The sequence below is a fragment of the Dinoponera quadriceps genome, unplaced genomic scaffold, assembly GCF_001313825.1.
Source record: "Dinoponera quadriceps isolate SergipeBrazil2010 unplaced genomic scaffold, ASM131382v1 scaffold1750, whole genome shotgun sequence".
Taxonomy (NCBI): domain Eukaryota; kingdom Metazoa; phylum Arthropoda; class Insecta; order Hymenoptera; family Formicidae; genus Dinoponera; species Dinoponera quadriceps.
In genome coordinates, this window is record NW_014556445.1 from 193,366 (window position 1) to 206,577 (window position 13,212).

General features: G+C 42.9%; 2 protein-coding genes across 6 annotated transcripts in view; one reads left to right on the plus strand and one right to left on the minus strand.

The window, feature by feature from the left end:
- Positions 1-4,034: 4,034 nt before the first annotated feature.
- LOC106747454 (tyrosine-protein kinase Src42A) overlaps positions 4,035-13,212 on the plus strand; it is a 14,267-nt gene continuing 5,089 nt past the window's right edge. The window contains exons 1-4 of one of the 5 annotated variants that reach the window (XM_014624977.1): positions 4,035-5,128; positions 8,471-10,564; positions 11,956-12,077; positions 12,247-12,410. In XM_014624977.1, coding sequence (XP_014480463.1) covers positions 10,206-10,564; positions 11,956-12,077; positions 12,247-12,410 — 645 coding nt within the window. In that variant the 5' untranslated portion in view covers positions 4,035-5,128; positions 8,471-10,205. Of the gene's footprint in view, positions 5,129-8,470; positions 10,565-11,955; positions 12,078-12,246; positions 12,411-13,212 lie in introns of those variants that run through there. The other 4 variants (XM_014624978.1, XM_014624982.1, XM_014624979.1 and 1 more) reach the window with 4 other exon arrangements.
- Positions 5,122-7,582, minus strand: LOC106747419. Its single transcript, XM_014624916.1, has 2 exons — positions 7,151-7,582; positions 5,122-6,995 (listed from the first exon to the last, which is right to left on the minus strand). The coding sequence occupies exons 1-2, from the start codon at positions 7,580-7,582 to the stop codon at positions 6,579-6,581; spliced, it is 849 nt and encodes a 282-aa protein (XP_014480402.1). The 3' UTR covers positions 5,122-6,578.

A 13,212-nucleotide genomic window follows, 5' to 3' on the forward strand; every position in this document is an offset into this window, starting at 1 on the left:
TGTTCTCGTAATGACCGGCGACGTTACGCAATGCACGCGCCTTCGTGCGCTCGTAAAACTCGCTTCGGACGATCTATTATTCGCGGAGGAATCCAGGGCGGAATTCTAGCTGCGAGAAAATAATTCGGCGAATTGGAAGTACAGTCGTAGACACATACCACGCGGATTACTATCAATGCCACGAAGCTCCGAGTGTGTTTTCCACGTTGCACGGCACGCAAAACTACAAATAGAATTCCGCGTCCCGAATTCCGCGTCGCGAGACCACCCGGAGAGCGAGCGAGCTCGTCCGCGACCGCTAAGCGACGGAAGCCGGAGGTCGGTTTTCACTCCCCTTGCGATTTGCGACTTGTCCGGTCGCAAAAAAGAAAAAATCATTTCTCACGTTTACTTCCAATCGTACTCGCAAATACTTCACTGTCGATATTCATATCTGAGTCGCGTTTCATTTTTATCGCGCGAGGAGGACACGCGCGCATCGTCGCTATCTCCCTCTCGATGTTATCGACGAGACGACAGACGCAAGAGATTCGCACATTTTATAGCAGCCTAAGACACATCTTTCCGACATTTTCATCGTTCAATTTTTTTTTTTTAAATAGAGTGTCGAAATTAATCGTCATGGTCAATCGATCGTTGAGAGATTTATCCTAGTCCCGGCTCGTGGACGACTTCGAGCGGCGAAGTGTCGTGTAGCAAACGTAGCGAATAACAAGAATATGTACAGAGTGTATAATCACTGCCGTGTTCGTTGTACATAGAATTTATACGGGACAAGTCTCACGTAAAAGAAAGAGAGATAGAGAGACAGAGAGAGAACTGGGTAATCTCAGCTCCGAAATATCGGCGGGCGCTTCATCAGTAATCTGAAAGAGTAGCGGGTCGTTATCGAGTGATGTTCTTCAATGATGAGAGGAGATAACGAAACCAAACCTACAGATTCTGAGCAGAGCCTGCTGTAAATTCTTGAAAGACAACAAACTATTCGTCACAGAATCCGTTCTACCTGGTGACGTTGTGAAATTGCCGCCAAAAATCTGACCGAGCTTGCTGACACGCTATTCCAGCAGATTGATGACAGAAACCAAGCAAACCCTCTAATTATTTGATTGCAGCAGATTATCGGCACAAATTGAGCAGACCCTGCGCATAGTTTGGCAGCAGGATCTGTTCGGTATGTGCCGCTAATCTGCTGTCAAATCATGTCAGTAGACTCTGTCAACAGCGAGCTTAACGCGGACGCAGGTGTCTATAGTTTTGTTGTGGGATTCTGAATTTGCTGCCAATCTGCTAGAACACTGCTAACATCTTGCTTATCGGAGAAGTAACGCACTTTTTCGAGCTTAACCCTGATAATAACACCTGCAATTTTGACGCTGATGTGACACGATAGGTTTCATAGACCTACGTCACGAAAAAAATGGTGAAGAAAATCAGTTCTTTGGATTTTTTTTAATTACTCACATTTATTAAGTTTATTACCAATTTATTGTTTTTGTAGACTGGATGCCGCTGAGAAACTAGTCATCACATTGAATCAGGCTAATAGTAACAATCATATGGATTTGATTTTGTTTTTTCTCAATAATAGAGAAGTAGGAGTAGAGACTATAATGTTTTGCACAAAACATTACTGTACGCTCGTGATCTTCCTTTCTCATAAGAGGATAATACTTGCTTTCTTTCGTTAACGACGTTCTTGAAGCTATCGTTGCCATCAGTGCTAGGGAATCACGGTGTTAACTGTTACCTTGTCGAGTGCCAATTTTCTCGTGAATCCAACGACCACCCCGCAACGATTGTAAACGATCTTAGCTGTATATAGATTTCCCTCCGCCGAACGCACGCCATCGAAGTGTTTTCTTGTCAGAGAAACACAAAACGAGACATCTGATATTATGTATATGTTTAGAGAGAGAGAGAGAGAGAGAGAGAGAGAGAGAAAGACAGGATACGCGTAATAAGGTATCTCTAATCGAATGCGATTCCCGTCTCAGCGTCATCCCTCACAATCGACACATCTCTGTCCTTTCTCCTTTCTTAGCTTGTAGCTCTACGTGTTACACACAGGTAGAGGCGGCAGCCGAGGTTGGGTTTGTCGTTTAGGAAGTTAGGTCATTGCAAACGTGCAGAATAAAGTTTGTTTTGGGGAAGACACACGGCTAGTTGTTGGACTCTGACTTTTAAGCCAAACAACATGCCATTTTATCGGGCATTCAAATGATCCGTCGCGAATTCCGACTAAGTTACACTTGCCGATCGTGTCATGACGCAAGCAAGTATTCTTTAACTTTCAACGACAGTTTCGTTATCGTTACGTCATCGTTATGCAGGTATAACAAATATATGGCAGAAAAGCTGCGCAACGACACCCGACAGGCTACTAACATTGTTGTTAAAGACCGGCAGGAGCCAATTATGTGAGTATTGATTCAGACTCCAAAACATTTTATCCTACTATTGAACTATGTAACAAACTGGAAGAACTTAGTAAGCATGGAATATTAAATTAACGATAATTAAGTTATTTAGAAATGTTGACTTCATGTTTATTTTTTTAATAATACTACTATTATTACTACTATTATTATTAGATTATGGCCGGTATTCATAGCCAAATCTTATATTTAAGACCGTCTTAAGTTCACCTTCAAATGCTTTTGCAAATGTAGCCAAATGAGCTATATAGCATCTGAAGGTGAACCTAAGACGGTCTTATATATAAGATCCAACTATGAATATCGGCCTACGCGAGTATAGCATATTAAAACAGAGAACGAGATTCTACTTCGACAAGGCCTTTATCTTACAGACCTGTCTTAAAGGCACTGGACTCCACCACGCCAGTATTTCTTCCAGTTCGTTATATAATTCAATGTATCCTACTAATGATGAGAGTCATATAATTGATTAAATTACATGATAATATACAATTTTTCTATACATTTATTTGAATATTTGAATATTCTATACATTTATTTGAAGGAATTGTGATTAATACATTGTACAATATTATAGAAATAGTAGATTATTTGGAAGAAATAATGTGTGATGTTAAAGAACAAATTTTACTATTTTCTTAAAAATATTAGTAGAATGTATCGAATAACTCGTGTTCTTTTATAATCGTTTGATATTTGCCCTCTGTATGATTCACTGTTTCTCTAACGTCGTGTGATTCATGTGGGTCTCCAGTCGACACGTTTAATTGTAGTTATATAACTTTAAACAATAGCTTTACAATGATGTTATAATTTCGTACTCAACAATGTAACTTCAATATAACACATGTACGTGTAATAATATACAAATGCATGTTACGTTGTTGAATGCAAACATAAAGCATTTATATAATGTTACCGTTACTCGGAATTAACAAATATGTTATAATAGTATTTATGGCCATAGCTATTAGGCCGTTTATGAACAGAACCACTTTTCTCGCTGTGTAAATAAAAAAAAATTGGAGAAAAATGTTTTGACATTATTTTAGGTCTTTACTTTCGATTATAAACGTTTAACATTCAATGTTTACTTTTTTTTTAGTAAAACACAGAGAGATACATGCGATTTTTCTTCAATGTTTTTAACTTTCTTTTCATTGAGGAAAACACGGAGAGATACATACAATTTTTCTACTTGAAGGAAAAATTCGTAACTTTTGAACGCATTGAACAAAAACAAAATCCCTGTAGACTGATTCTTAAAGGATGGTTCTTCATAAAAAAAAAAAGGTTTAGCAATGTTCGCCAGAAAAAAAACAATTATTTAGACAAGTGAAAATTATTTTTCAGGCACCGAAATAAAACGATATTTGGAAGAAATAATGAATTCAACTTCTACTTGAAAAATTCTTTATTTTGACTGAAATAAATATAAAATAATAATAATAATAATAATAACATTATAAAAATATAAATAAGCTAGTGGTAAATCAAAGTAAAAAAACGGTAGTTTAAGAAATAAATAATTAAATTGTCACATTAATAAATATACTCACATTATTACATATTATGGCCATATTATTAGACGCATTTTAATTTTGTAATAGAATGCAGGTTAAGAGGAGAAGGAAAGCTACTAATTTTATTTTCACTCGATTGGAATAAATTTCGGTGTCAATCAGCGCTTTTACCTCTGCAACGTTTTGAGATGTCAAATCACTTACCCACAATTTTACCCATAATTTTTGTAATCAATATTAATATTTTTTACACAAAAATTTACTTTTCCGTTAGTAAGCAAGAAATTTGAAGATTCAAGTCACAAATAAACAAAAATAAAACTAAATTCCAATTGTCACACACTCAAAACACGTCTGTAAAAAATTATAAAAAATTAAGATGCGTCTAATAATACGGCTGGGGCTATATGCTTCTCACATGAATACAATCACATTAATACTTCTCGCGCTAATACATATTAATAAATTACATTCATAAATATATTATATCACGAGAGATAGTATTTATGCTTACAGAAAAGGGGGTTCAATTCTTATGCGACACGAGCAAAGTAATTAGAATAATACTAGATTATCGATCGGTTATAGTATTATTCTAGTTATTTTTCTCGTGTCATATACGATATAATCTCGTACGCTTTTGAGAATCAGACCCTGAGTTCTGAGGCCCAATTCTCGAATAGTGGGGGGCCCCTGGTTCCCCAAAGTATGAAAATATCGTATACGATATCTAGGATTCACGTTGCGATGATTTATATACGGCGCTCCAAAGTGCTTGCAACGTAAAATGAATCCTAGCTTATCGTATACGATATTTTTCACATATTTTCGAGAATCAAGGCCCAGTAGTCCTGTAATTGTCGACATATAGTACTAGACGAAACACGTGGCAAGATTTCTTGGATTTTTCGCGTGAGAGATCTAGAAAGAGAGAGCTAGATGTGTAGGCACGGATCTCTCTTCCTACTCTCTGTTCATTGGTTGAATTTTGCCTAAGGAGATGAGGAACAGTATCGTATTCTTAAAAGTTCGGGACATCCTTGACATGTGCTGTGTACATGTGTGTATGTGTTGAGTGATATGATATGCGCTATGAATAATCAATAATATGGTTTCGTTATTGTGCAAAACGAATGGGTTAAACAAAGATGTACCAACTCATGCGTAAGTAAAATCAATAATATTTACAGTTATATGCTTGCGGCCCGTTAAATAAGGTTAAGTCAACATAACAGATGTATTTATGCATTTGTGCATAATATATCTATTGCATTGGCCATAATGATATTTACCGGGTCTTAAAACAGGTAGGCCAATCCAATAAAAATAGACCTTGCACACTATCTGCCACAGATTCTGTCAGCAGGTTCTGACAATAGAATAATAAGTGCATCATGGTCCTGTTGTTCCACAAGCCGCTCCTACTCACACATCTTGTCTCTTTCTACACCTGTCAACACGATTTCAACCAAATGTTCCGTCCAGTACTATATGTTGATGCCTGCAACAGTGTATTTTTCGCTAACGCTGTGTGATTCGTGAGTCATTTCGGGAACACTCGTGATTTTTCATGTTCGTAATTGCTCAGTAAATTGACGACAACTATCAACAGACTTCTATATATTACCAGACCGCTAATTCCTACAAAGTACATGGTTCCGAAAAATATGTACAGAATCATTAATAATAGGATGACATTCACGTCGGATTGATTGTAGACATCGGCCATATTATATTTATCTATCTCCAATCCTATTTTTTTTCTTCTTAACAAGTAATATGCAATACCTACTTTTTGGGATCCAATTTGTAATACAAAATAAAAAGAGCTAGCGGTCTAATGATATATAGAACTATGCGACTGTTACGCATACAAGTATAGACCTCTCCTTATTACTATTTCCTTAAATGGAAATTCCGGGTCTCACCTCTAATTTTATTTTGCAGCCAATTCAAATTTTTACCATTTCCCAAATGATCCATGAATCACACGGAGGGTGAACATGGTTGTGGTTAACTTTTAATCATGAGTCATGAAGGTAGTAGACGGTTATGGTCCATCATATCTTTCGGTCCTATCTTTTCAATCGAATTATCATAAAAAACCCATAGATACCATATATCTCCTTCTCCAGGAGTTTCTTTCCCAAAAAGTTAAATTTAAGTTAACAGAAGATCGCTTTCTTTTTGCTTCGTTATCTGGAGCATTTCCTTTATCTTCATCTTTTTCTTGTAATTTTCGCTTTCCTTTTCACATATTTGCCTGCTTTGTGCGCCTGTTTGGTCATTTGTTGGTTCCTAATTGAGCTTTCTTGTGCTTTCTTTTGTATCTTTAGAGACTGCTTGGACTGCTCTCGTAGTTATCGTAGTTTTGGAAACCTTTCTTATATAGAGAGTTGGTCAGGACAGTGACTGGAAGTGCTTTCCGGACTCTATTTGTTAGCTTCTTCTTTCACATGTTTCCATATTTGTTTAAAAATAAATATCTTCTTGCAAGACGTAGCTTATTAATGGTCCTGCTGTTTCATCCTCTATTAATGTCTCTTCAGCATCCGTTGAATCACTTGGCAATTCAGGAGGTTGTATCATCGTCATCGTCTGTCTTCACCTGCATTCAACACCTGCAACAATTTCTTGGTAGATATATGCCAGTCAATTTGAAACCATCAATTGGATTTTTCATTCTTTGAGTTGCGAGATATGCTTTGCCAAATTGTCTTGCAATGTCGTAGGTGTATAATTTTTGCTTTTCCAGTGTGTTTGTAATGTATTCATTGTAATATCTCCTCAAAGGGAAAAGGAATGCCTTCTCCACTGGATTTGGAAGCATTTTGTAATAGTTTGGCAAACCCAGGATGTTCACATGATTATCTCGTGCTTTTAAAATAACATCCAAGTTCCTATGCGTGTAATGACAATCTAAGATGAGTAAAACTGGAGATTCAGCTGTGGGTCTTGTTTTCTCAATAAAATGAGAAAACCACTCAGTAAAAAGTGTCCAGTTGGGTCTAGCCTGACGGATGACATCTCCCTATAGCTCCAGGGGTGCTCCTTTCATTAATTTCTTGTCCCATTGTGCCTCTCTACTGTCAGCCCTCTCACGAATGGAAGTTTTGATTTAATAACGAAACCAATTTCGTCAACATTAAAAATGCGACCAGGAGGATAGTGTTGCTTCGAATATACCATTTCCAAAAGGTCAAAAAAGTTTGAGATGCGTTCAAGCGATGTAATTTTAGATCTTCCGACGCTCGGCTCATTGCTATGCCTAGACATGAAGCGATAAAACCATTGTCTACCGGCCATACTGTCATGGAATGTAGTAGTTATTCCACTCTTGATTGTCATCTGATAAGCTAGTCGCCTTATGTCTTTACAACTTATTTCATAAAACTTCTTCTTTATTAACAGACAATATTCCATTATTGTCTTCTCCAATTCTTTAGGAAATATACCATTTCTTTCCCTTCTTCCCGCAATTATAACTAATGGATCTTTGGATCCTGGTTTTGCTGCATTTAACATTTTATAAAGTGTCGAGTAGGGAACCTTGTAACGCTTTGCTGCTCTTATTGCCGGGTAAGTTTTGTTCCACACTGCTTTAATTGCTTTCGCCATAATTTCTGGCTTCCACTGTCGACGCTTTCGTTGTACTACTTTTTTTTTTATTTCCTTGCTTCCTTCTATTTCCTCGTTTCTTCTCTTTTTTTTATTTTTCTATCTTTTTGTTTCTTCTCTTGTTTTTTTGTTCGCGACATTGCAGTGACCTAAACTCCTTCCCGACAACACCACGCGTCGAACTTGCTTTTGCGAAAATTGGAAACAATTTTCAGTGCCATCTACGCTAGGTTCCAGATGCGGCTGAATTAAACGGATGACGTCACTGGAGTGGGGGTGCGCGTCAACTGAAATCTGAATTGGGATGTGTTCGGAGAGCGCGCTATTAGTTCTGATCAGCGCTAACGAGTTATTCTTTCCTTGTTGTATATTTAATGAAGCACAAAACTAAAATGACGTGTTAGCGGTAATAGCGTGCTCCCCGAACGCAGCTAGTAAAGCACAGGCAGACGTTACAGTGAGCGAAAGCAAGCGGCTTAAGGCCTATGCACAATAAAAACCACAGGCAATAGATTTCCAGCCTATCAGAAACTGTGTATTAATTGCTGTGCATAGGTCCTTACAAAGTGATAAATCCGTATTAATGTCTTATTATTGTAATGGCTCTCGCAGACGCGATATCCAATGAACGTGCAGCTCTTTTGGAGAAGCAATGTACTCGTTGAATATCGTGTGTCGCATAACGCATCATTAGCTGCGAGAACCGTAAGCCCAGATCTACAATAGTAAGTACTAAGAAAGTGACCAATCACAGTTGAATGTGAGAAGAATAATCGATTGCGATTAGTCAATTTGCGCTGGAAGTCGACAGTTTCTTCCTTCTTATTATCTTCTGCTTAATCCAGCGCGAGTTCTGATTGTTTTTCTGCTTTTCTGCTTTTCTGTCAGGTCTGAATTCTCCCTTAAGTCTGATCTACAATGTGCTCTTTGCGTCTCGTTTCTTACCCTCTCTTTTCCAAAGATAAATGTCGGTGCACAATAGATATTTTAAGCTTTAAGAAATTGACCAATCACAGTCGAATGTGAAGAGAATAATTAACTGTTAGAATAATTAACTGGTCAATTCCTTGAGGCTTAAAATACCTATTGTAGACCGACACTAAAAGTTCTTACGGAAGAAAGATAAGGAGCAAGAAACAAGACGCAAGGAGCACATTGTAGAGCAAGCTTTAGTCTCGCGTCGGCACTCCGTCGATCAGACTTCACCGGCCGAGGTCACGTTTATCGGTTCTCAGGAGGAACCGCCGGACGCGCTGCCCTCTCCGCCGTCGCGCAGGAAAGCGCAGCCGAGCGCCGCCACTTCGCGCTCCTGGGCGACTTTCTCCGTGACTAGGCGCGCTCGCGTCACGTACGTATGACGGTTAGTGACAGTGGTTCGCGATCCATCGGAGGTGATACTTTGCGTCGTCTATCTCTCTCTGTCGTAGCGTTCTCGACCAGCATATTCGTCGGGCGGATGAGAGCGGTACGTAGGCGCGAGTAACGAGACGATATCGTCGCTCCCTCTCCCGCGAGTGCACCGCATTCGGCGATATCGCCGTGCGCTCCCTCGTCGAGACGCCGAGGGCTCCGACTCTCGCTCGTTCACGTTCGGCGGAATCTTTGGGCGTGTGTCGCGCGCGATTCGTATGGAAGAAAGGCGGTCGGCTCGGACTCACGCGCGCATGCGAGGACGGATAGATACGCACGGGAAGGGCTCTCGACGGATCTGTGACTCGGTGCCTGCAATGGCGCCTCCGCCTGGCTCGCCTACTTTCTAAGCTGCGTTTCGGTGAGAGGTGCCGACCTGATCCCCGTCTCCCTCTCTCTTTCTCTCGCGTTCCTACGCGTGAACGCACGCTCGTAAGGACGCAGATACGCGCGCGTACACGTTCCCTCGCTCGTGTCCACGCACAGGAGAGGACTATGTGATTGATGACGTACGGCCGACTCCGCTGGACTCCGCGGCGATACTTCGAGTGCAACAGCTGCGGTACGAGCTTTCGCCGAGCACGGGATCGTTTCGGTGGCGAGCGTGAGATCGCCCGGCCCTTCGATGCATCGCGGCTGTCGCCGCTCCGACGATCTGCTGCGGCCGGCCAGGATATCCGGAGAGTCCGCTCGGTGGTCGCGCTGCTGTTGGCCTTCCCTCGCGGATGTGATCCTTTCCTCTCGCCCGCTCGCTTCCCCCCGCGTTATCCAGTCGACGCCTGCTTCGCGATCGCTCGCCGATCCGCTGCCGTCGGCGCGACACAGCTGACAGATCTCTCTCTCTCCCTCTATCGCGCGCTCTATCTATCTGTCTATCTCCGTCGCTCCCAGGCGCGACGGGCGCGACCGAGCGAGTGCCGCACGTGCGGGGAATCGGACCCCGGTGAGATACCCGCTCTCGATCGACCTGGTGCTCGGTGAGCGCGCGTGCGATTCGATCGTTCGACTTGCGTCTGTCCCGGACGAGGAGGGCCGCGCGACGGCCTCGCCGTTGCTCATCCCGCTGGTGGGATCCTCCGTATTCAACGTCCGGTTGTGAATTAGATGCGACCGAGGGGACTGTCGGAAGAGCGAAGAGGTCTCCTGAGCGTGCTGCGACCGGTCACTGGGACGCGCTTCATCTGAGGAAGGAAGCCCCGAGACACCTGACAACATGGGCAACTGCTTCAGCAACCCCACGGACGTGGAGAAGGAGAAGCCGGACCGGATAGGCAATCCCAACATCGAGACGGTTCAGTCGCAGGCCAGCCCGGTGCCGACCCCGCCGCCCGACCCCATCAGACCGATGCCGCAGATCCCGGATACGGATGTTGCGACCGCAAAGATATTCGTCGCCCTCTATGAGTACGACGCTCGCACCGATGAAGACCTCAGCTTCCGGAAGGGCGAGCATCTGGAGATACTCAACGACACCCAGGGCGACTGGTGGCTGGCGCGGAGTAAAAGGACCCGCCAGGAGGGCTACATCCCCAGCAACTACGTGGCCAAGTTGAAGTCGATCGAGGCGGAACCGTGAGTCGTCGTCGTCGTCGTCGTCTATTGCGTAGATTCTTCTTTTTTTTTTTCGTCTTTTGCGACGTGTTCGTCATGCGGGCTTTCAAAAAGCGTCATCGCGAAAGTTCCTCCCTCCGCAAGTTTTCGTTTTATCCAGGGCTCGTTTCCCATTTCTGAACTGGCGGCAATAATTTAAGAATGCTGCGAAGGTTCCGACGTTCGTTACCGATACTGGGAAAAAGATGCTGCTTGGATCAATATAAGATTTACAACAACAACGTAATTGGAGTAAAAAGTCAGATTCAATGACGGGAAATGTCGTTAAAACCTTTTATGTTATGTATTGTTTCAACAATTGAAGTATTTGTTTGATGTCATTATCGAATCGAGAAGTTTTGCTCCAGTTACGCGCGCTGTTGGAAATTGTATTGATTCAACGGCATACTTTTCCGCGTGTACACGGTGAGAAATTTTGTGTTACAAATGGTCCGCTCACATTTTTTGCGTCACTTTAACGAGATGAATATAATGATATTTATCTTACTTTTTTTTTTTTACATACTTTTTAACATATTATGCTAAAGTAACTTTAAAAATTTTGGGCGAACTATTTGTAACGCAAAGTTCTTTACTGTGTCTTAATACAGGATGTCCCAACATAAGAAGAACACCTGAATATCTTGGGACACCTTAAAAGCGATCGAGAAAACGATTATAAAAAAATATTCCTTCAGCGGTATTATAGGAATACCTATTTCGAAATCGTGCCAATTGTGCTCCAAATACACTTCTCATATCACTAAAAACAAAGGAGATATTTAACTGTTCTCCTTATTCTGGGGCGTCCTATATATACGTAACGTGAACTATAGATTTTCGGTACTGGCGGTGGATATCGGGATGCAGCCTTCTTGAATTAGTGCAGCCAGTTCAGAAATAGAAAACAAACATTTAACCGAAGGAAGGAAACGTTTGCGGATCTTTAGGAGGCCAAGCACGGATTTTATAGTGCCATTGTAATGAAACTGATATTATCAATGTTAATACGTTTGTGAGAAGCTCTGTGCTTCTTCAGAATGCTTGGACGTGTATCAACGCGCGGATTATCTTCCGGTCTACTTGCGGGGGTCTCCTACACGCCAGGCGTGTCCTTTTTTCGCTTTATTTTCACACAGTTAAAGTGCTGAAACCCCCACGCACACCTAATGGCTTCGTCGTGATAACGATAGAACGCAGGTTATCGCGGTTCGATCGCGCGAACTGCTGAAAATATTAATATCCTGGAGGTTGACTCACACGAGGCGATGAGTCTCCTCTTTCTCGCCGGCTGTCGGCAGAAGGCAAAAATAATGGTGGAAATCCGCGCGCGATACGTTCTCGTGATCGCTGTGTTACGCGCATACTTGCAGATGGTACTTCCGGAAGATCAAGCGAATCGAGGCGGAGAAGAAGCTGCTGCTGCCGGAGAACGACCACGGCGCCTTCCTGATAAGAGACTCCGAGAGCCGGCACAACGATTACTCTCTCTCAGGTAACGCGATCGGACGATAATAGACGGCCGCAACGGTCGATCGTGTAATGCGGTCACCGTGCGATATTAATAAATGAATAACGATCTCGGCCGGCCGGAGCGGCGCGAGACGTCCGATCGACCTGGGGAGTACCCTAGAGAGTGTAACCGAGATACGATTACCTTGCAGTGCGCGACGGCGACACGGTCAAGCACTACCGCATTCGCCAGTTGGACGAGGGCGGCTTCTTCATCGCCAGGCGAACCACCTTCAGGAACCTGCAGGACCTCGTCGAGCACTACAGCAAGGACGCGGACGGCCTCTGTGTGAATCTCTGCAAGCCCTGTGTGCAGGTAAGCGATCGAGCCGCTTCCCCCATCCGCCGTCCCCCGCGTGGCCGACGCGAGACCGAGCTTATACTGTAATAACGACGACAAACGGTAATTGCCGCTGGGATAATGATCGATGCCGCCGCTGCTGCTCGCGGCGGATTATTGATGCCCGCGAGTCGCAGCGTTTGCTTGCACGAGGGAGACGGCAGGCGGATCGTGTGAACCTCGTGCTTCACGCGTCATCGGGCCTGTTCCTTTTAGCCGAACCAGCGCCGAAACTCCCTTCCTCCTCTCCTCGACGCTGAGAGAGAGGGGTTTGTTTTTTTTAACCGAACCATCTTTGCACCGGAACTTCGTTCCTCTATTTTCGCCTTTCAACGTCAGGTTGTCGTGCGACTTGCTTCGTTCTAACAGCGAAAAGTGCAACCTAGTTCAGCCGGGAAAAACAGACCTTAAGTTATACAGGGTGAGGTGAGAACAACTGTCACCACCTTGAGTGTCTTCGAAAGATGACGGTGGGGGAAACGTTTATCCGACGGATATTACATTGATGCCGATGATGGTCGTTAGTTCGAACACGTTTTGTGAATGCAAACTTCTTTCATCCTCGTCCAATCGTGAAACAAATATTTTCACTTTCCAAGGATGTTCAAGATGGCGATAGTTATTGCCTCATCTTGTATACTTGCTCCGCCACCAAAGACAAAAATGCAAGCTGGTTCGGGTAAAGAGAACCGACCTATCGTCTCGCCCAAGTCTCGCTTATCGCAAATATTTTGGTAGATCTGCATCAGTAAAGGAACACGGCATCCCCCCCCCCCCC

What these genes read in the sequence shown, in the direction of transcription:
- LOC106747419 (XM_014624916.1), bottom strand. Translation starts at nt 7,582, where the DNA reads ATGGCGAAAGCAATTAAAGCAGTGTGGAACAAAACTTACCCGGCAATA. An exon ending in TTTTTGACCTTTTGGAAATG is followed by an intron (nt 6,996 to 7,150) that starts GTATATTCGAAG and finishes CTGGAGCTATAG; the next exon opens with GGAGATGTCATCCGTCAGGC.